At 43.6% G+C, this 24,479-nt stretch overlaps 2 protein-coding genes across 2 annotated transcripts; one reads left to right on the top strand and one right to left on the bottom strand.

Moving 5' to 3' along the window:
• The first annotated feature begins 4,412 nt into the window (after nt 1-4,412).
• On the top strand, nt 4,413-6,701 carry LOC139443672 (uncharacterized). The gene is made up of 3 exons (XM_071224613.1): nt 4,413-4,444; nt 4,606-5,554; nt 5,679-6,701. Exons 1-3 carry the CDS (start codon nt 4,413-4,415, stop codon nt 6,699-6,701), a joined length of 2,004 nt encoding a protein of 667 aa, XP_071080714.1.
• Nucleotides 6,702-12,807: 6,106 nt separating this feature from the next.
• Nucleotides 12,808-20,648, bottom strand: LOC139442884 (arpin-like). Its single transcript, XM_071223791.1, has 6 exons — nt 20,477-20,648; nt 19,068-19,142; nt 17,402-17,534; nt 16,438-16,644; nt 14,959-15,113; nt 12,808-14,297 (listed from the first exon to the last, which is right to left on the bottom strand). Exons 1-6 carry the CDS (start codon nt 20,573-20,575, stop codon nt 14,289-14,291), a joined length of 678 nt encoding a protein of 225 aa, XP_071079892.1. The 5' UTR covers nt 20,576-20,648; the 3' UTR covers nt 12,808-14,288.
• Nucleotides 20,649-24,479: the final 3,831 nt, after the last annotated feature.

Genomic DNA, 24,479 nt, shown 5'->3' with positions numbered 1-24,479 from the left:
GCTTTTGGTCTCATTAAATGTTTGTCAATTAAACACATAGTTGCATGCGACAGATATAATTCTCTATGGTGTTTATCCCAGTTCTGGTCGCTACAAACGTGGACCACCATGGCGTGCAATCTATTGGTACCGGAATGTTGTCTCGCAAATACTGTACAGTGACCTTTCCATGGACAATATTCAGTGGCGTTCTGGCAGTGATAGTGATCCCGCCCCATATCATTAAAGACTCACCCCAAATTTGAACATGACAACTGAACATGGATTTGGTTGGCTGGTTTCTGATTAATCGATCTGTGCGAGGCAGATCATTGACATTTTGTCTCCACAGAAACATGTTACTGTTGAGACAAAGTGAGATCATTGAACAATTTTAACAGTGTTTAAAATCCAGGGCGACTGTAACCCTTTGTTGTGACTTTCTGGCGGCTAAATGTCATCACAATTGTGACTTCGGATGAGTTCCGAGCTAGGGCTTCATCTCGAGTGTTTTTGTCTTGCCATATCTTTTTAACCAAAGGGTTTGATGTTCGTCACCAGAACGACATTATTGCCTGCCCTCTCCTCTCTTTTCAATGGGAGTTCTCCTGTTTCTACTTGTAGTGCTTCTAGTGAGGCGCCTGTGGCTTTGTATTGTGTTCTGTCGAGGCGGCCCAAGACAGTATTGTCCCTCGCTGAGCTGAGTGTCCTTCGTGGTGTCCCAAGATGTTCGGGAAATTGCCCTAATACGTTAGGTTTTGGTCAGAAATACTACGGCTAGGTTGTCTGTTTAATTGAGCTCTTTTTGTTTCATTTTCCAGTCGTAGTATATGATCTAGACATAAGTCTCCTTTCCTGAAGCCGCTTTGATCAGGTTTGATGTTCTTGCCGGTTTCAAGGTGAGGCATGAGGCTTTTTGTAACCATGCCTTCCATAGCTTTGAACTGTTGTGTCCATGCAATAGTTATACCACACCCAATTACAGCTGATAACTACAATCATCTGCCATGAAACCCCGCCCATTTATTGACCTGATGTGATTGTGAAAGATTATCCGCGAAAAGGTATCGCCTGTTTATGACGTCATTTTACCGAATACGTCAGAGATGTTTAAAACTTTGAATTGGCATTGGCAGAACCCCCCAAAGCCGCTGTTATCAACTACTAGTCCTATTTTGGTTTATCTTGCAAATGTTTTGTAGTGAAGTTCTATTTCTGAACTTTGAAACTACTGTGTTACTTCTAAAACAGTGGAGTGTACACAGAAGAACAATGTAACATACTCGCGTTCATTGACATGTGTCGCTCACAGCCAATTAGTGGTGAGTTCGTTTTCTCTCTACAAGCCTTATCACTAAGCTCCATCCAATTTCATCGACCACTGACAGCGACGTTTACAGCATTATAATCACAAGAAATAAAGCATTCCCACTGGCTGAAAGATTTCTGGTGTGGTTATTGTCAGAAATTGTTAAAATCGTGCAAATAAACAATCATGATCCTCTATTTCATTGTCACGTTTTGTACAGTTGACCATTTGTGAATGTACAGTAAACCTACGCACAGTTTCTTTTCGTGGGTAGTATATAAGAAGTTCCAAACACCCATTTGTCATTCCAAAAAGCAGTTGAAGGATAATCAAACTACAACGACTGGCCAGCAGGTCGTATCCAAATGGCGTCATGGATTGTACCTTCACTTCAGCCCTGAGGTAATGAAGCACTTCTATGAGGCACAGAAGCTCCATGCTTAAAACTTGTACACTGATCAGAGTAAGACACTTACCTTTTATGAAGACAGCTTTCCCAGATTCAGTGTCCAATTTCTGTAAAGATATTTGGCACTTGGGTAGAATTACACCTAATATAGCAGCTGGAGGTTAGTTGGGTCGTTATGTCCATTCGGGTTAATAAGTATGTCAGGATAGTATAGTACTAGGTAAGAATGTTGTATCAGCAGGATAATAATATTTTAAAAAGAGCTTATGAATACCAGTATAATATGGCTGAAAGTGGACGTAATTGTTGGGCACTCCAGGTTAAGAAGCTATTATAAAGTTATGGCTTTGGTTATATATGGATGAACCAAGAAGTAAGCTGTGTCAGTATGTTCTTGTGTAGCTTTAAAGACAGGCGTATCGCTGTAGATAATCAAGTTTTGTTTGAAAATATTACTCGTTTCGTAAAACGGTAAAGTATAATGTTCGAAAATAAAGTTGAGAATTATTTGATGATGGTTACAGTGCCAGCCTATCGTATTGTATTGTGTAAATTCCGTTGTTCTAATCTTAAACTATTAATTGAAAAAGGGAGAAAGAAGGGTTTATTCCGCAATGAAAGATAATGTCCATTTTGTATTGTTCCAATAATCGAGTCTGAATATCACTTCTGATGGAATATCCATTGTACAACGACCTATGTAACGCTCTCCTTCCTAGTTACTGCATTGCAGCTCCGAATAGCACAAAAATTTAACAATAAAAGTTATCATACAGTCAATATGTTATCAATTGCCTGGCCAAATATGTGTTTCTTGCGCCAAAGAAAATGCGTAAACTATTTGGTCAATATATGATGCTTATGTGATTGGACCCGTGAAGATGTGGGGTAGAATAGGTCTTCAGCAACCCATGTTTGCCATAAAAGGCAACTATGCTCGTCGTAAGAGGCGACTAACGGGATCGGGTGATCAGGCTCGCTGACTTGGTTGATACATGTCATCAATCCCAATTGCGTGGATTGATACTCATGATGTCAATCACTAGATTGTCTGGTCCAGACTCGATTATTTACAGACCGGCGTCATATAGCTGGGTCATTGCTGAGTAAGACAAACTTATATACTCTCACATGAATAACTGGCAACTGGCCCCTTTCCGGAAATAAACACTTTCTCTATTGAAGCGACGATGCAGTGTTTTGAGGGATATGATCCTTATGTCCTTATACAAAAAAATGCAATGCTATTCCTGTCACAATGGTGTAATATTCCTGTCTAATTGTATACTTTTTTATTTATACTATATGATTTTGTTGTAGTTGTTGGTTAACGCATCACTCAGCAATATTCCAGCTGTATGACAGCGGTCTGTAAATAATCGAGCGTGGACCTGACAATCCAGTGATTGACATCATGAGCATCGATCTACGCATTTGAGATACGATGACATGCACCACCCAAGTCAGCTAGCCTGACCACACGATCCGGTAAGTCGCCTCTTACAAGCATAGTCGCCTTTTATGGCAAGCATTGGTTGCTGAAGACCTATTCTAACCCGGATCTTCACGGTTCTATACTGTAATCAGAATGTAGGGGAAGCATGATGGTGCAATAAACCGCAATCACAGAAGAGCGAATATAATTACTTAATAATATTTGATTGAATAAATACAAAGCTTATTAATGACCCCAGGTTTTAATACATTATGCTTTTAAAATTCATCAGTGCTTTTGATCTTCGATACATTTTACTGATGCATTATGTGCTCGTAGACTTTGCTCCAACCAAAGTGTACTTCTTTGGATGGATTTTAATTGAGATGTTTTCAGTGCGGTACCTGTGATTCCAGAAAAGAACAACGCACCGACATCCATTCGACTTGACATCTTCAAAACTTACATCGTGGTGATTCTTCGGAAGAATGCTGGATCCGCCCTCCTTCTCAACCTTCTTAGGACGAACACCAGATCCGGCCGCCTTCTCAATCCACTTAGGACGAACATCAGATCCGCCCTCCTTCTCAATCCTCTTAGGACGAAAACCAGATCCGCCCTCCTTCTCAATCCTCTTAGGACGAACACCAGATCCGACCGCCTTCTCAATCCTCTTAGGACTAACACCAGATCCGCCCTCCTTCTCAATCCTCTTAGGACGAACACCAGATACGCCCGCCTTCTCAATCTTCTTAGGACGAACACCAGATCCGCCCGCCTTCTCAATCCTCTTAAGACGAACACGAGATCCGCCCGCCTTCTCAACCTTCTTAGGACGAACACCAGATCCGCCCTCCTTCTTAACCTTTTTAGGACGAACACCAGATCCGCCCGCCTTCTCAACCTTCTTAGGACGAACACGAGATCCGCTCGCCTTCTCAACCTCCTTTGATTCTTCACTTGATTGAGGGCAGGTTAAAGACGCATTGATAAAAACGAAATTGGAACTGAAGCAATCTTCATCACATCTGACTTGGCAAAACTTGATGCCAATATTGCTGATAGTGACAGAGCTGAACGCCATTTCCTCTGAGGTCGTAAGTCCACATTTCTTTGTATTGCATATAGAAAGTACAAACATGAAGTAAACAGTTACTGTGAATGCCAGATGCAGACTGCTACATGAACACAGCGACATCATCTTGAAGTGTTACCAAGGGGCGAAGAGGATCCACAGACTGCAAAGACGACTGCCAGCACCAGAGACTGCCACTTCGTAAATGACAAGACCGCTGACACGGCTGTTCAGAAAGTACAACCGGGTAGAATTACACTGCGTTTGAGGCAGTTGTTCTGGAGACACGTGACATTTCACTTCCCTAAATGACTAAGTGGAGATCAATGTATCTGTATTGTATATCCAACTTGGATCCAACTATCTGGCATCTCTGACATCGTTCGTCACCCCAACAGTCTTATCCCCTACACCACATCATCCCAACAGTCCCACCCCCTACACCACATCGCCCCAACAGCCCCACCCCCTAAACCAGCATCAACCGAACAGCCCAACCCCCTTCACCACCATCACCTCAACAGTCTTATCCCCTTCACTATCATCACCTCAACAGTCTTATCCCCCACACCATCACCCCGACAGTCTTATCCCCCACACCATCACCCCGACAGTCTTATCCCCTACACCGTCACCCCATCAGCCCCACCCCTTCACCACCATCGCCCAACAGTCTTATCCCCTACACCACCATCACCCCAACAGTCTTATCCCATACATCATCACCCCCACCCCCTTCACGACCATCACCCCAACAGTCTTACCCCCTTCACGACTATCACCCCAACAGTCTTATCCCCTACACCACCATCAGCCCAACAGTCCCATCCCATACACCATCACCCCACCAGCCCCACCCCTTCACGACCATCACCCCAACAGTCTTATCCCCTTCACCACCATCACCCCAACAGTCTTACCCCCTTCACCACCATCACCCCAACAGTCCCACCCCCTTCACCACCATCACCCCAACAGTCTTATCCCCTTCACCACCATCACCCCAACAGTCCCACCCCCTTCACCACCATCACCCCAACAGTCCCACCCCCTTCACCACCATCACCCCAACAGTCTTATCCCCTTCACCATCATCACCCCAACAGTCCCACCCCCTTCACCACCATCACCCCAGTCCTATCCCTTACACCACCATCCCCATCCCCTTCACCCCAGATACCTTACACCACCATCACCCAGTCCTATCCCTTATACAACCATCACCCCACCATCCCCATCCCCTTCACCCCAGTCCCATCCCCTACACCACCATCACCCCAACAACCTGACCCCCTTCACCATCATCACCCCAACAGTCCCACCCCCTTCACCACCATCACCCCAACAGTCTTATTCCCTACACCATCACCCCAACAGTCTCAGCCCCTACACCACCATCACCCCAACAGCCTGACGCCTTCACCACCATCACCCCAAAGGCCTGACCCCCTTCACCATCATCACCCCCCAGTCCCACCCCCTTCAACACCATCACCCCAACAGCCTGGCCCTCTTCACCACCACCACCATCAACAGTCCTATCCTTAACACCACCATCACCCCAGTCCCATCCCTTACGCCACCATCACCCCACCAGCCCCATCCCCTTCACCCCAGTCCTATCCCTTACACCACCATCACCCCACCAGCCCCATCCCCTTCACCCCAGTCCTATCCCTTACACAACCATCACCCCAACAGCCCCATCCCCTTCACCCCAGTCCTATCCATTACACCACCATCACCCCAGTCCTATCCATTACACTTCCAGCCCCATCCCCTTCACCCCAGTCCTATCCATTACACCACCATCACCCCAACAGCCCCATCCCCTTCACCCCAGTCCTATCCATTACACCACCATCACCCCAGGCCTATCCCTTACACTACCAGCCCCATCCCCTTCACCCCAGTCCTACCTCTTACACCACCATCACCCCAGTCCTATCTCTTACACCACCATCAACCCAGTCCTATCCCTTATAAAACCATCACCCCCACCATCCCCATCCCCTTCACCCCAGTGCCATCCCCTACACCACCATCACCCCAACAGCCCCATCCCCTTCACCCCAGTCCTATCCATTACACCACCATCACCCCAGTCCTATCCCTTACACCACCAGCCCCATCCCCTTCACCCCAGTCCTATCCATTACACCACCATCACCCCAGTCCTATCCCTTACACCACCAGCCCCATCCCCTTCACCCCAGTCCTATCCATTACACCACCATCACCCCAGTCCTATCCCTTACACTACCAGCCCCATCCCCTTCACCCCAGTCCTATCTCTTACACCACCATCACCCCAGTCCTATCCCTTATAAAACCATCACCCCACAATCCCCATCCCCTTCACCCCAGTGCCATCCCCTACACCACCATCACCCCAACAGTCACACCCCCAACACCACCTGCACACCAACAGTGCATCCCCTTCACCACCATAACACCAATAGTGCCATCATCTACACCACCATCACCACAATAGTGCCATCACCTCCACCACCATCATCCCAATAGTGCCATCACCTACACCACCATCACCCCAATAGTGCCATCACCTAAACCACCATCACCCCAACAGTGCCATCACCATCACCCCAATAGTGCCATCACCTCCACCACCATCACCACAATAGTGCCATCACCTACACCACCATCACCCCAATAGTGCCATCACCTAAACCACCATCACCCCAATAGTGCCATCACCATCATCCCAATAGTGCCATCACCTACACCACCATCATCACAATAGTACCATCACCTACACCACCATCACCCCAATAGTACCATCACCTACATCACCATCACCCCAATAGTACCATCATCTCCACCACCATCACCCCTATAGTGCCATCACCATCACCCCAATAGTGCCATCACCTCCACCACCATCATCACAATAGTGCCATCACCATCACCCCAATAGTGCCATCACCTCCACCACCATCACCCCAATAGTGCCATCACCATCACCCCAATAGTATCATCACCTACATCACCATCACCCCAATAGTACCATCACCTACAACACCATCACCCCAATAGTACCATCACCTACACCACCATCACCACAATAGTGCCATCACCTCCACCACCATCACCCCAATAGTGCCATCATCTCCACCACCATCACCACAATAGTGCCATCACCTACACCACCATAAACCCCAATAGTGCCATCACCTACACCACCATCACCCCAATAGTACCATCACCTCCACCACCATCACCCCAATAGTACCATCACCTACATCACCATCACCCCATTAGTGCCATCACCTCCACCACCATCACCACAATAGTGCCATCACCTACATCACCATCACCCCAATAGTGCCATCACCTCCACCACCATCACCCCTATAGTGCCATCACCTACACCACCATCACCCCAATAGTACCATCACCTACACCACCATCACACTGACAGTCCCATATCTTACACTATCACCCTAATAGTGCCATCACCTAAACCACAATCACCCCAACAGTGCCATCCCCTACACCATCACCGATTAGTGATTATTTACAGGTAGCTGTCATATGTCTGGAATATTGCTGAGTGTCGTGTTAAACAAACAAACAAACAAACAAACAAACAAACAAACAAACATAATATGTTCGACCACTGGTATTTCAAGTTGCCTTGATCGTTGCTCTAGTGTTCAACTACTACTGCTCTGGCTCACTGTTAGGTCTTGGGTTGACTGTAGATGTACATCTCCTGACTCAGAGAGTGAATCCCAAGCCCGTGCTTATTTTAAGAGCAAAAGCGATTTAAATTAATATACGATCAGCCATAATCATCGCGGCATATCATCCTTATCGGCAAATTTTTATGGCCAGAACGTGCACGCCATTAAATGTCTAAAACTGCATATTAATGTTGATATTAGCAAAGCAAGAAGTAGTCTGAGAGTAAATTTATATGTAAATGTTCTCGCAAAGGACAAAAAGGACTTAAAACGTATTTCAAAATTCAAACATATCCAATGATTTTTGTCACATCATCATTGTTTAATGTTTCATTAACGTCATTAAAATCTCAGGTTTCAACAAGCTAAAGTGGAACAAATTAAGGAGTGTGTGTGTGTTGCGTGTGTGCAGGGTGTGTGCGGTGTGAGTGTGTGTGTGTGTGGTGTGAGTGAGTGTGCGGTGTGTGTGAGTGTGAGTGTGTGTGTGCGGTGTGAGTGAGTGTGCGGTGTGTGCGTGTGCGTGTGCGGTGTGAGTGAATGTGAGTTGTGTGTGTGTGTGAGTGTGTGTGGTGTGTGTGTGCAGTGTGTGTGTGTGAATGTGGTGTGGTGTGAGTGTGCGGTGCGAGTGAGTGTGCAGTGTGTGTGTGTGAGTGTGAGTGTGTGTACGGTGTGAGTGAGTAAGCAGTGTGAGTGAGTGAGTGGTGTGTGTGTGTGTGGTGTATGTGTGCGGTGTGGGTGTGCAGTGTGAGTGTGTGAGGTGTGAGTGTGCGGTGTGTGTGAGTGTATGTGTGGTGTGAGTGTGAGTGTGTGTGGGGTGTGAGTGTGTGTGCGGTGTAAGTGAGTGTGCGGTGTGTGTGAGTGTGTGTGGTGTGTGTGAAGTGTACATGTGTATGTGTGAGTGTGTGTGTGGTGTAAGTGTGCGGTGTGAGTGAGTGTTCGGTGTGTGTGTGTGAGTAGTGTGAGTGTGCGGTGTGTGTGTGTGAGTGTGCGGTGTGAGTGTGCGGTGTGAGTGTGTGTGTGTGCGGTGTGAGTGTGTGTGTGTGCGGTGTGTGTGTGAGTGTGTGTGTGTGTGGTTTTAGTGTGAGTGTGAGTGCGGTGTGAGTGTGTGTGCGGTGTGAGTGAGTGTGCGGTGTGTGTGAGTGTGTGTGGTGTGTGTGCAGTGTACATGTGTGTGTGTGAGTGTGTGTGGTATGAGTGTGCGGTGTGAGTGAGTGTTCGGTGTGTGTGTGTGTGTGTGTGTGTGTGAGTCTGAGTGTGTGCGTGTGCGAGCGCGCGTTTTGTGTGTGTGTGTGTGTGTGTGTGCGTGCGGTGTGTGTGCGCAGCGTGAGTGGTGTGTGCGTGGTGTGAGTGTGCGGTGTGTGTGTGAGTGTGTGTGTGTGTGGTGTGAGTGTGAGTGTGTGTGCGGTGTGAGTGAGTGAGTGTGCGGTGTGAGTGAGTGTTCGGTGTGTGTGTGTGTGTGTGGTGTGAGTGTGTGTAGTGTGAGTGTGCGGTGTGTGTGTGCGTGCGTGTGCGCGTTTTGTGTGCGTGTGTGTGCGGTGTGAGTGAGTGTGGTGTGTGTGTGCGGTGTGAGTGAGTATGTGTGCGTGCGTGTGTGTTTTGTGTGCGTGTGTGTAGGAATCATGACAGTCTCTAGGGGAGGGTCATAAAAACAATGTTTGAGGATCATGAAAAGATGTACAAGAGATGTACAAACATCTGCCCCACCCTCCCTTGTAATACATTACTGGTCCCTCATACAGACAACACACAGACAATGAGGGATATTTTCATAGCAGCATGTCGAGCAAATAATTGTGACTGGTTGCTTCCACTTACCGGCGCAGTCACTGGGATGGGCACTATAGGCGGCTACACCCCCTTGTTTGGGAGTCAGGGACATATGCATGAAACACTATGCTGCACGCACGTTAAGAAGGGGGGCAAAGGGTTATGCAGAATACACTGTGCTGCATGCACGTTTAGAAGGGGGGCAAAGGGTTATGCAGAATACACCTTCTTGCATGCACGTTAAGAAGATAGGCAAAGGGTTATGCAGAATACACAGTGCTGCATGCCCGTTAAGAAGGGGGGCAAAGGGTTATGCAGAATACACTGTGCTGCATGCACGTTAAGAAGATAGGCAAAGGGTTATGCAGAATACACAGTGCTGCATGCACGTTAAGAAGGGGGGCAAAGGGTTATGCAGAATACACTGTCTTGCATGCACGTTAAGAAGGGGGGCAAAGGGTTATGCAGAATACACTGTGCTGCATGCACGTTAAGGAGGGGGGCAAAGGGTTATGCAGAATACACTGTCTTGCATGCACGTTAAGAAGGGGGGCAAAGGGTTATGCAGAATACACTGTGCTGCATGCACGTTAAGAAGGGGGGCAAAGGGTTATGCAGAATACATTGTGCTGCATGCACGTTAAGAAGGGGGGCAAAGGGTTATGCAGAATACACTGTCTTGCATGCACGTTAAGAAGGGGGGCAAAGGGTTATGCAGAATACACTGTGCTGCATGCACGTTAAGAAGGGGGGCAAAGGGTTATGCAGAATACATTGTGCTGCATGCACGTTAAGAAGGGGGGCAAAGGGTTATGCAGAATACACTGTCTTGCATGCACGTTAAGGAGGGGGGCAAAGGGTTATGCAGAATACATTGTGCTGCATGCACGTTAAGAAGGGGGGCAAAGGGCTATGCAGAATACATTGTGCTGCATGCACGTTAAGAAAGGAGGCAAAGGGTTATGCAGAATACACTGTGCTGCATGCACGTTAAGAAGGGGGGCAAAGGGTTATGCAGAATACATTGTGCTGCATGCACGTTAAGAAGGGGGGCAAAGGGTTATGCAGAATACACTGTCTTGCATGCACGTTAAGAAGGGGGGCAAAGGGTTATGCAGAATACACTGTGCTGCATGCACGTTAAGAAGGGGGGCAAAGGGTTATGCAGAATACATTGTGCTGCATGCACGTTAAGAAGGGGGGCAAAGGGTTATGCAGAATACACTGTCTTGCATGCACGTTAAGGAGGGGGGCAAAGGGTTATGCAGAATACATTGTGCTGCATGCACGTTAAGAAGGGGGGCAAAGGGCTATGCAGAATACATTGTGCTGCATGCCCGTTAAGAAGGGAGGCAAAGGGTTATGCATTATTTAGTGTGCCGCTTGCTTGTAAAGAAAGGTGAGGTGAGAATGGGGTTTGACGTGATGTCCAAGATCATTGTACTTATATAGCATGCATGTACATGCATGTGTGCATGTGTGTGTGCGTGCGTGCGTGCGTGCGTGCGTGCGTGTGTGTGTGTGTGCTTGTTCTGGTCCGGACTAATACCGATTTCATAGTACTCGTCCACTGAGATACCATGCCGCAGTTTAACATGAATAACCCACTCAGACACAGTATACGGACTCCGAGCCGACCAGTCCTTGTTTTAGCCCCTTAATGCCGAGCGTCATACAAGGCAACAACAGGTACCATCTTTAAACGTCTTTTGGTAAGACGCGGCTGGGGATCGAACCCGGACCTTTCGCTCTCTGGGCGAACGCTCTACCACTAGATCCACTGAATTGTAAGTATATAAATAGGTGATGTGATGCGATGTGATGTGAGGTGAGGGGGAGTACGGTGATGTGAGGTGATGTGATGTGATATGGGGTGATGTGAGGTGATGTGAGGTGAGATGAGGTGATGTGATGTGATGTGATGTGAGATGAGGTGATTTGATGTGATGTGAGGTGATTTGATGTGAGGTGAGATGAGGTGATGTGAGGTGATGTGATGTGATATGGGGTGATGTGAGGTTAGGTGAGGTGAGGTGAGATGAGGTGATTTGATGTGATGTGATATGGGGTGAGGTGAGGTGAGGTGATATAGGGTGTAACGTCACATATAAAATTACTGCACTTATATAGCAATGTTGATGCATGTGTGCATTGTCCTAGTCCGGACTATTGCCGATTTTATAGTGCCAGCCTACTGAGATACAAAGCCGCAGATTAACAAGAATACCCCTCTGAGTAAACTGACTCCAAGCCGACCAGTCCTTGTTTAATCCCCTTAATGATGAGCAATATCACAGCTATATGACAGCTGTCTGTAAATAATCTTATCTGAACCAGACAATCCAGTGATTGACATCATGAGCATCGATCCACGCAACTGGGATACAATGACATGCATCAACCAAGTCAGCGAGCATGACCACCCGATCCTGGGGAAGGCTGAATACATAAACACTGCTATTGCATGTCGGTTGGCTATTACCATCCGATGACGAGAACCTTGTCAACAGATTTCAGACTTCTCAGGAACACATCCTATTGACACACAGATCATAGCGCAAGATATGATACTTAATAAGAAAACTTATAGAAACTGACTGATCCCAGCGCCAGGGACATTACTTAATCTCGTTAGTCGCCTCTTTATACACGCATGGGGTGCTGAAGACCTATTCTACCCCGGACCTTCACGGTCACGTGAAGGTGAGGTGAGGTGAAATTGGGTTTAACGTCGCGTCCAAGATTATTGCACTTATATAGCAACCTGCATGCACGTGTGTGTGTGAGACTGCTTGTACTAGTCCGGACTGAAGCCGATTTATAGTGCTAGCTCACTGAGATACCATGACGCAGTTTAACATGAATACCCCACTCAAACACAGTATACTGACTCCGAGCCGACCAGTCCTTGTTTCAGTCCTTAATGCCAAGCGCTGGACAGGGTAACAACAAGTACCATCTTTTAACGTCTTTTGGTATGACGCGGCCGGGGATCGAACCCCGGACCTTCCGCTCTCGGGGCGGACCCTCTACCACAAGACCACATAGGCGGCTCAGTGGTTATGAGATGTTTACAGATGCAATGATGACATCAGACGCCCGACAAGAAAGCCATGACACATAAGCTATAAAACAAGTACTTTTTAATGTTAATATCATGCTACAAAATGTATTATTTTGACATCAAGATATTCATAATAATATATGTCACATAAACATTTTAACATAACATTGACAAAAAACAAGTTTGTCGTCCTATAAGTATTATAAACATGAAAATACAGACACAACAATGAAGAATATGAAAAATATTAATTGCACAAAAGTCATAAATGCTGTGTTGTGAATCACTGGAAGATGAAGTTGTTTACTGGGGTACAATCCAAATTTGTTGATAAATGTCACCCAAGTGTCTTTAACATTAAATATATCTACAAGAGGTATAAACAAGCCCCGGAGTCTTAAACTTTTATCAACAAGTGTTGATGCATTTGATATCAAACGCCACGAGTGTGAGATTCTATTTATCAACCAACATCATTCTTCCATTTTTTTGTAATCAGTGATAAGCTGTGTCTTAAGTGTAAAAAGTACAGCTAACCAGCTCAGTAGCAGAGATTAGTGGCGTCATTTGATTGTGATGTCATGGTAACCGATGATGTCACAATTGTCTGCAATGCATTATCATGTAATTTCATTGTAATTTCCCTCCAAGGAGAGATTCTGGATATCATCGAAGCCAGTGAGTGAGTGAGTATGGTTTTATATAAACAAAAGCTTCACATCAACACCCTTGCACAATGAGTGAATGAGTTGGGTTAAACGCCGCTTTTAACAGTATTCCAGTTATATTGTGGAAGGAAAGCCTGAAGTGATGCAGGTCTCAGATGTTTACCACTTCGGTGAAACCCTTGAGCACGGGTATGGTGCTGACAAACCTAGAAACATAATTGGGGCGATCCTGGATTTGAACCCCCCATCATAGGTTTCTGGCGAGCCCAAGGGACGACCCTCTGCACAGTGAATCGCGGCGCCTTAGGCGACTGGGCCGGCCATGCCCCCCACTTGCACAATGAATAAAGGTTTTCCTCATTTTCTTAAAGTAAGTACCAGTATATCCCATGTGTAAGCAATACAAGTGATCACATCACTATTTAACATTGAAAGGTACTGTTAATACTGACTCCACTGATGGGAACTTCAATCATACTTCCAACTGTTATTAACATGGGATTTCCTCTGAATTGAACCCCACCTCAATGAACTGTGAGGCAGAAATAGATGACTTTGTTTTGTATTTATGTTTGTTGAAAAACGCTGAACTCCAGTATTCCAGCTGAATGACGCCGGTCTGTAAATAATCGAGTCTGGACCAGACAATCTAGTGATCGACATTGTGAGCAACGATCAATGCCATCAGTGTATGATGACACGCAATCAACCAAGTCACAGAGCCCAACCACCCGATCTATTTGGTCGCCTCTTAAGACCAGCATAGAACTAGTTGTGACAGTGCTGTTGGCCTACAATGTGTGCTGTCTAGTACAGGTGAAATAATGGAAGACTAGATCCTTCTCCCCCTGCTGGTTCCATCCTCTTGCTGTCTGCTAATCATCCTGAAATACCAAACATGTCACTGGTTAAAATGTCACCATGAACATGAAACATCCTTAAAGCATATGGCTTTTCTGTTTCATCAACAGGATATAGGGCACATGGTTTTACGCTGCTTTTAGCAATATTCCAGCAATATGAAGGTGGGTGATACCAGAAAAAAAGGCTACACACATTGTACCCATGTAGGGAATCGAACCCAGGTCTGTGGCAGGATGAGCAAACGCTTTAACCACTTGGCTACCTGACTGCCCTCATCATCGAAGCGGGGTGGTCGGGTAGCCGAGTGGTTAAAGTGCCCGTTCGTCATGCCGAAGACCTGGTGTAGATTCCCGACATGGGTACGATGTGTGAAGCCCATTTCTGGTGTCCCCCGCCATGATATTGCTGGAATATTGCTAAAAGCAGCCTTAAACCACTCATTCACTCACTCATCATCCAAGCTCTTCAATGTGATGAGCGAACGCTTTAACCACTAAGCTACTCCACCGCCCCCATTAATGTTTGAACATTAATCTGTCTGTCAGTCTGTCAATCTCTGACAACTTTGACTCATTAATCGTTTCAATAAGTGTCCCTCTTTGTGAATTTTCTAAGCCCCTGTGGCGAATATGGTAAATGATATTTTGTATTGGGATCATCATTGAGTAGTGTTGTACTGACCCATTCATCGTCTGCGATCTCACTGTCCTGTGGTGTGGTTTCAGAGGCTGCTGACTTGATGGTCATAATCTTGTCTGTCCATGATGCGCCCACAGCCTCCCCTCCTGCGTAGTTCGACACAGTGGCCGACTCGTTCTCCACCTTCCCAATACTCACTGGATCATACAGGCGTGTCAGTCATAAAGATGTCAAAAATATGTTACATTGGAGATAATCATTTTGGATTTTAAATAATGGAGAATTGATGTGTTGTTTAACGCCACACTCAGCAATTTTCCAGCTATATCATGTATATGACAGCAGTTTGCAAATGATCGAGTCTGGACCAGACAATCCGGTGTTTGATTTTGTGAGCATCAACATTACATGCATCAACACGGTCAGTGAGTTCGACCACCCAATCCCATTAGTTGCCTCTAACTACAAACATGGGTTGCCGAAGGCCAATTCTGGCCCTGATCTTCATGGGGTTCAAACAATTGTAAAATGGACAGCTAATACTGATCAAACAGGTATAGACATGATAGATAACCATTTGTTTTCAAGTTGGTGTGTGTTTGGAATTTTAGTATGCCAATAGGGTCTCGGACAGGTACCTCGGGTACTCGGGTCGGGTTCTGAGAAGGACCCGGGTACCCACAGGACAACCCGGACCCGTGGTAAGTCATGTGCTATATTGTTTAATGACAGAAATGATCAAAAACTATATGGTTATACTACAAGTCACTAATGTTCACATTTCTTTCTGACTATGCACCCATTCCTTCTGACTTTTATATGTTTGAATAAAGATAAAAGTTCAGTCAACTGCAGTGTATGCATGACCAGATCGTTTTATATATGTGTATCTAAATACATTTTGTCCAGGGCTAGTGTCAATCTATTCTCAATTTTGTACCTATCTATTGAGACTTACAGCGGGTACCTGGGTAGGTTTGGGTAAAAGGAGGGTGGATACCCGGGTAGTGAATAAGGACTCGTCCCAGCCCTATATGCCAACAAAGAGTTTATCCATCTTAGCTGTAGAAACTAACAGTTTTAGTCCACTAGTCCTTATGATGATAACATATAGCAAAACCCTTGAAAATGGTAAATTTCTACTCGTCCTTATCCTTAACTATTGGGCAGTTTGGCAAGGATGACAGGACTAGTGCCAATTTCTAACGCTGCATGATCTTCAAACTTGGTGAATATCATGACCTAGATCATAAGCAGCTGTAATTTGTAAACCTAGAACACTTCCTTTTCAATCTAGCTTTCATTGAGATTGATATTTCCTTTTCAAGTTTGGAATTCCCAGTTCTACTTTGTAAATAATTCTGTGTAGTAAGGATGTTCATATGTTCAAATATATGCACTTTTGGCACAGGAAACTTATTTTAACCATGCCATTACCATTTTATCTGTGTCTTAGGAATAATACAAGGAATCTGTCTTTGAATTAAGAAATACCTTGGAAGCATGAGCACAATCACTTACAAACAAATGGACTGTTCCCGCGTGTCTTGACCCTGACTGAGTCGTCCGTGTCCAGCTCCATCTTGTCCAGTTGGGCTTCCTCCACCCACAAGGTCACACAGCCTGGGAGCCCATGTTTTTTACCCAGTGAGGTCAGTTCTGACCGTGACACAAGGGCAGATAACTCTTGATCTGTCAACTTGTCTGTAGAGCCTTTGGCTTCCGTTTCTGTGAAAATAGGGACGGAGGTTTGTTTCATAAACTTATACGGTACAATAAGGCCACGTTCCTGAACTTTGTCACCTTTACTAGTTTGATTAATAAACACATTTCTCACATTCAGGTATACTTTACTTGACATATATTTTAAACATGTTTAACTGAACCTGCAATATCAGATTTCAAACTATTTTGGACATTTTGTGTATATGATTTGTTTGTTTGTTGTTTAACGCCGCACTCAGCAATATTCCAGCTATATGACGGCGGTCTGTAAAACAATCGATTCTTGACCAGACAATCCAGTGATTGACATCATGAGCATCGATCCACGCAATTAGGATCGATGACATGCATCAACCAAGTCAGCGAGCCTGACCACCCGATCCCGTTAGTCACCTCTTATGACAAGCATAATCGCCTTTTACGGCAAGTATGGGATGCTCAAGACCTATTCTACCCCGGAATCTTCACGGGTCTTGTGTATATGAAGTGGTGAATGTTGTTTAACGCCTCTGAATTATCAAGTCTTGGCCAGACAAACCAGTGGTTGATAGCATGAAAACCATCACACACCACTCAGGAATGACGACACGCAACTGGCCAATCACTGAGCCTGACCACCTGTCCTCATCTTAGACATCCCTTCCATCAAGCATCAGGAACCAGGGACCTATTCTGGGCCGGAATCCCCACATGTGCTCTTAAGAAGAGGCATTTTATCTGTGTCAAGTGAGATTCTTGTAATCAGGCGCTTGTCACTCACTGTATGAGGAGTTGAGATAACCTTTAGATATTTTGGTCGTCTCGCTAAAATTTGGTTCGATCTCTTTCCCTGAGCTATCAAACTTCCTTCTGTGAGCTCGTTGAGTCTGTACCTGAAAGATGTAGTACCTAACCTGAAAAATACAACCGTAGATTAATTACCGTATTTTCTTGAGTATAGTGCGCACCCAAGTATAATGCGCAGAATTCCGGTAAACAATGGGGGATGAGAAACATGGTCAGTACAAATTTGAAATTTGAGATATAAAATTCACCACACATGTTGATTTACTGTTTAAATTGTATTTTTTGTTCTGCTAGGCATTGTTTTACATCCAAGGATTAAGATTACAAGGATTATTATTTTCTCGTAAACTAAGCCGGAAACAGCAATCAGCTGTCCAGACGTTTTCTTGTAATCTACCAGTGATTTGGCCAAGACACACCTAATGATATAACTTTACAGGATTTTAATGCAAGGATCGGCTAAAAATGTATGAAAAGACACCAGTTCACAACTAGACCAATCTATGTGCCAAGTTTGGTTAAGATTTCTCTCATGGTTTCGGAGGTTCGGAGGTTCTGCTCTGAAAATGAAGTGTGACAGACAGATGACGGAAGGACAGCACCCATTCCTATAACCCCCTTCCACTTCGTGGCGGGGGACAATAAGAGGTATCGAATCTACAGTAAGAGTACCTCACATTTAAACACATTAGGTTTATCTCCTAACTGTATGGTAACAGTATGTGCTACCAGGGCGATGTTTCACAAAGTGATGACTCCCAATGTTTGACACAGACTAATGATAGCTGCACATGCTAGTGTGTCTGTACCTCACTCACAGGCTGCAGTAAAATTGCATATATATTTGAGGTGAAACGATACATCATGAGTTTTCACGTGACGATACAATACACGATACCTCTTTTTCTGTATTGATACGAGTTGATACACTTGCCAAAATAAATTACTTATTAGTCGTTTCATGACCCAACGTTTTTGTCAGTCAAATATCGTAAAAAGTATTGTAATTAATACTTCAAGTTCACCCCTAAAAATAGATGCTACGAACATGTATCTACAGCTATAGGTTTTCCTTTTGAACTTGCTCTAAAATATTTATACTGAAGACTGAAGACGTTTCGATTTGAAGTAAAAATGCGTATCGCGATATGTTTCATGATCTATGTATCGTGATACGTATTGTATCATGACCTTGCCGTTTCTTTTACCACGTTAAATATTACATACAGTGACACGCAACAACATTCACAGACACACACAGGTGACAACCCTCACAGAGGTAAGGTATGGCTAACATAAAGTGTCACCTTCCTCCATGGCAAGGAGTAGTCTGAATCTATGTACTGTACGAGTTCTGTAACATAGTAAGTTTTAAAAACACCAAAAACATCCTACCTACCCTATTTTTTATTTAAGTGTAATCGGAACCACAATATTGTTTTTTGGACTTTATAGTGAGTGGGTGAGTATGGTTTTACGCCGCTTTTAGCAATATTCCAGCAATATCACGGCGGGGGACACCAGAAATGGGCTTCACACATTGTACCCATGTCGGGAATCGAACTCGGGTCTTCGGTGTGACGACCCAACGCTTTAACCACTAGGCTACCCGACCGCCCCTTTGGACTTTATAAACTCACTTTCTTGTTGTCCTTGTCGGTGACACAGTATCTTGCTTTGCCCTTGATGACACCCTCCAGGATAACACCAGGACCCTCTCTGCAACAAAAGACAACAATCACATGTGTGTGTGTGCAGTATTACTAGTATATCGGAAAATTGAGGTTAATTCTTTCCATGATACATATCACAATATCATTTTGTTAATGCTCGGTAACACCGGGTGACTTCAAGTAGTGATTATCAAATGTTTTAATGTTATACACATGCCAAATACCTTCAAAATGTATCCGTATTTCCAAAATGCATGTTCCCTTTCTGGAGTTCGTCTGTGACAGTGGTATTATGCCAAGGCACTACTGTCCCGGAGCATGTAAAAAGGGCATACCGTATTCAACGTAATAAGCGCCCTGCTCTATTTGCTGATATATTGGCTAGTGAACAATCCCAATCAGCACCCCTTCTGATTGATCAATGTACACAAGACTTATTTATTCGTGTATAATACTCACTCTTAATTATGGGCAATTAAATTCTGGAAAAATATATCTGTCGTATGTAAACATTTCAGGCTGTCAGCATAAACCACAAAATTTACGATCTTTCAATTCTGTTTTTTTTCAACAAAATAATATTCTAATAAGAGCCACCTATTTCTAATATTACGTCGAATACGGCATTTCTACCAGTCCTCAAGATACCTTAACTAGGGTGCAGACTAAAACAGTACCTCAATAAAACGTTGGGCAGTTTGGCAAGGACTGTAGGACTAGTGCCAATTTCAAACGCTGACGTGTTTCAAATTGCTTCTGAATTCAAAATTTGGAATTATATAATATATCGTGATATGTATTGCAATACAGCATTGTGCATTGTAAAATGTTGTGATACACTTTACAAATCCAATACCCATCCCTAGTGCATATGGCATCCATGTTATCGTTGCATCCAAGAGTGACACCATGTCATTTGAGAAAACCACTCAGATTGTATTGCAAGAGAAAATTCCAAATAACCATTGGGAATTACGCTTTCTGTAAACAATATATAGTTGCATTAAGATGGCGATCTGTGGACATGGTGGTTGTTGTTGAGTAGTTTAATCGTAAAGTATTTAGTAGTAAATAATCTTTGTTTTCTGAATTCCCGGACATTTAGTAGGATTGGAATTTTTCTTGGCTTCTAATCAGCTGTTAATCTTATGTAATGTGACAAGCGTGACATATCTGACGACAGACAACGTGCCAAGAAGTTCATGTTGACGACACTGACCGCATTTCCGTTAGAATTCCTCCTGGGGGCTTGGTTAGCAGACCTATATCTTTTAGAACAGCGCAAACTGTAAACACTTGTGAATGTGTAATTCAAGGAAATGAATAACGTCCTGCGACTAGATGAACTAATAAATGGACCAAAGTGAATGTTTTACTTGCTTTGTGCACTCTAGCACAGAATCCCATGTTGTCTTCACGCTGACACTATCGACTGGTAGATTTGCCAGGGGTTGATTATGGTAGATTCTGCTCATGTTTCCACGATCGTCCAATATACGACAGTTTACAGTTGATAATCTCAGCCGACAGCTCCAAGTGAACTTCCGTGTTTTCTAGGAGGTTGGAGTTATGTCCCCTTGACTGCTCGGGTGCAAGCTCCTTCCCAGCGCGTGACACCTTCGTTACACTCTCGGTAACATCGCTGCCACCAGTGTGGGCGCGGCCATTTCAAGAATCTTGAAATTTGCCCTCCAACCCCATATGTAGTAACGTTTATACTTTTGTTTATGTCTTTGGGAATGCCATCATATTTCAATTTGAAAAGGTTTACGACTGACCATGTTTTCCAGATGAATTTACTTTGTTGTTTTGATAATCAGATTGGTTCGAGATTGCAGAATAACGGAAAATCAACCAACTTCTCCCTTACATTCTTACTATATCAATAACACGATAGTTTTAATGAAACAGAAATTCAAATTGACAAACGAAGAAAGTAATTTAGCAGCGATAAGTGTATTCGGCGTCACGACAGTCGTCACTTGTTTGTAAACATAACGGTCATTCGGTTACGAGTTCAACTCCAAGCATAGTTGTGGCCACCTATTCACAGTGGGGAGTTTTGACTGGTGGCAGCGATAGTATAGAGAGCTCCGGGAACGTACTATCGCTGTGAGGAGCTTGGCTCGGGTGATTCCGCGACCAGTCTGATGGAAAACACCGCTGTGATGACTGTCATCTCATATCCAAGAGGCATTTTAAATATAGTGTATTAAAAAAGGAGGACAGTGGTGTAGACAATTAAGAACGCCAGTTAATCCATATTTTCCATAAATTCATGTAAATTCATCTATGTGGAGATTTTAATGCAAGGACTGGTCAGAAATTACTTTATTTGATGGATGATTAGATTGGATGAACAACTTCTTTATTACAATTGGGAGCGACGTTTAGGTGTTGGTTCTAACACCGTTCTCAAGCAAGTTGGTAGGTTGGTTTGATGTGGTTAACGCCGCACTCAGCAATATTCCAGCTCTATGACGGCGGTCTGTAAATAATCCAGTCTGGACCAGACAATATAGTGATTGACATGCGCATCGATCCACGCAATTGGGATCGTTGACATGCATCAACCAAATCAGCGAGTCCGACCACCCGATCCCGTTAGTCGCCTTTTACGACAAGCATAGTCACCTTTTTACGGCAAGCATGGGTTGCCGACGACCTATTCTACCCCGGATTCACACAGGAAATAGTACTGTAGATTATTATATTGTTTCATCGAGTTTATTTGAAACTATGAAAGATATGTCAGTGGTTGAACGACTCAGATCACTTGCCTATTGACGCTCATTTTAAAGATTTTATTCCCTGTTCAATTCAGCAAAATAATAACGTCAACACTGCACCCGCCTCATTAGCCCCTGTACCAAAATACACATTTCCTCGGGAGCAAGTTGTTTCCTACCACCTCCATCTCGGTAATACAAGTGGAGAAATTTTTAAGGCGTTTGCAGTTTGAAGGATAACCTTAACACAGCAGTTACTAAGCTCATTGGTATTGTGATATGTTGTTTTACAAGTGCTGGCGCTGTTTGTTCTTGGTCCAGTAAACGTCGTGTATCTCAGCTAGCCTGGTTTGATAGCGAGTGTCAGAATATGAAATCTGAATATGAAAGTATTTATGTCTCAACTTCAGAAATCATAAGTGTGATTTGAACTTTCACAAATATATAAATGCAAAATCAGAATTTAAAAAGATTTGTGAACGTATGAAAAAACTGTATGACATAAAATTGAGTTAAGAAATTAAGTTAGCAGCGCATTATGAAATTGTAAAACCTTTTGGAAAATACTTAAGAAGACGTTTCGTAAAAGAATCACCAGACAGTTCTATAACTCCTAATACATGGCTTTCCTATTTTCAGAATTTATTGAATCCGATGTGCGTGACAGCAAAAACAGAATTTGATTTATCAATATCTGATTTTATTAAATTCTCATATGTGTGATGAATGTACTGAACTACCATTCACGGAAGAACATGAAGTGAGAGAAGCATTAAATGTCTTAAAAATGGTAAAGCGTCAAGCGTTGATGGAGTCCCATCAGAATTTAAAAAATATCAGGAGATTTTCTTATACCACATTTGTCGCTTTTATTCGATAAAATCCTTGACAGAGGTATTTTCCCCGATGCATGGACTTTTTTAATGATAATGTCTTTATACAAATCAGGAAAATGCCAGTCAACCAAACAATTACAGAGGTGCATCCATTTTGAATGTCATGGGAAAACTATTTGCATTTCTTGTTGAAAAACGACTTCAAATTTCGCTTGAAGTAAATGATATGCGATCCGAAGCTCAAGCCGGGTTTCGCTCTGAGTATTCTACAGTTGACAGCTGCGTGTGGTTAGGTATTGAATATAAGTATTACAAATGGAAGTTCACAGGAGCCCATTTCAATGTTACAAAATGCTAAAGCAATTAGATGATGAGGGGCAAACGCATTGGGTGTCTGGTGTAAGAAGCATGTTATTTAATTATGGATTTTCCTTTGTATGGATCTCACAAGACAACGATAATGAAAAAGAATTGTTAAATACGCTTGAACAAAGACTATTAGATATATTTCAGCGAACCTGGCACCAACAAATTTCCTCTTCCTATTTTCTCAAGCATTATGCTTGTATCAAATCATTGTTTCAACCAGAAAATATGTAACTGCATTGCAAGATAAATATCTATTGAGAGCTCTTTGTAAATTTAGAAATATCCCTTCATGACGTCCATATGCCATCCAATGTTGTAGAACCAAGTATATGGATGCTGTCAATTGTGTATGTTCTAAGCGTACCAACCAGGATATTGAAGACGAATTTCATGTTCTATTTACTTGTGAAAATAACATAAAACTTTGAGATCAAATATTAGCTACAACGTTTCCAAAGTCAGAGCCCAGGAAGCCATTGATAGCTCTCCGAACAATGACAGTTATTCTTACAAATGCCAAATGGAGGATACGTGTGAATGTTTTACTGGATGACGCAAGTTGTAGGTCCTTTCTGAACGATGATGTAGCTTCAGAATTAGCAGTCCAGGGACCAACTCAGACCGTTTCTGTAAATGTATTGAATGGCAATACAGAAACATTTCAGTGAAAGTCTGTCAGCTTTCACATTGAAAGTGTCTGTGGTAACATCAATCGTGAAATGTCGGCACTTATCACGACACGTGTAACAGGTGATACTGAATGTGATGGACTGGGAGAAGCTTAAGAAGTGGTATCATTTGCAGAACATCAGTTTCCCTGTTATTGTACGGGATCCAAAAGGATCGACGTAGGAGATAGTAAGTCCTACGTAGGAAATACTAAGTCCTACGTAGGAGATTATAAGTCCTACGTTAGAGATACTTTGACAAAAAATAATTCACCGTGGCCCTACTACGCTTCCTTATATACCAGCTGTGTTCGGTAGTACTACAAAATCTTACAATGCCAAAATTAGGAACCTGCAGTAGAATTCGCTGCACAGTTAGTCCAGGCAAAATAAGGTTTCACCTGGAACAAATAGCAACATAGTATGATTTCACCACAATGCATGTCTACAAGGTCCCCAAAACAACATACAAAAAGTCCATAGCAATAACAGTTTGGGAAATGTGTCTATCTTGTATAATCCAATATGGCGACCAATTATCAATATATTTTCCATGTTTCAGATGAGGTTCAATCTATTAATGAAAAAGTATGTGTTGTATTGCAAAATAGTCATACAATGTTTATAAAAAAAACATTCACGAGAGCTACTGAGCATTTTCAACTACTGACAAATCTACAAAACTTCGATTTCAAGATGGCCGACAAGTTTCCTAAATATGTGTTCATACTTAGGAATATTTAACTCTTTGATAGTGTGCTCGGACATATATGCATG

Source organism: Haliotis cracherodii, unplaced genomic scaffold, assembly GCF_022045235.1.
Source record: "Haliotis cracherodii isolate W230 unplaced genomic scaffold, xgHalCrac1.p SCAF_5, whole genome shotgun sequence".
Classification (NCBI taxonomy): Eukaryota; Metazoa; Mollusca; class Gastropoda; order Lepetellida; family Haliotidae; genus Haliotis; species Haliotis cracherodii.
Note: the sequence above shows the minus strand (reverse complement) of the source record. Positions and strands in the feature narration are given on the sequence as shown.

Coding starts and splice junctions, on each gene's coding strand:
- LOC139443672 (XM_071224613.1), top strand. CDS start 4,413: ATGACAAGACCGCTGACACGGCTGTTCAGAAA. Junction 4,445..4,605: donor CTGACACGGCTGTTCAGAAA/GTACAACCGGGT, acceptor TCACCCCAACAG/TCTTATCCCCTACACCACAT. Junction 5,555..5,678: donor TCACCACCATCACCCCAACA/GTCTTATTCCCT, acceptor ATCACCCCCCAG/TCCCACCCCCTTCAACACCA.
- LOC139442884 (XM_071223791.1), bottom strand. CDS start 20,575: ATGAGCAGAATCTACCATAATCAACCCCTGGCAAATCTACCAGTCGAT. Junction 19,143..20,476: donor TGCTAGAGTGCACAAAGCAA/GTAAAACATTCA, acceptor TGTTGCAGAGAG/GGTCCTGGTGTTATCCTGGA. Junction 16,645..17,401: donor TTATCTCAACTCCTCATACA/GTGAGTGACAAG, acceptor CTATTTTCACAG/AAACGGAAGCCAAAGGCTCT.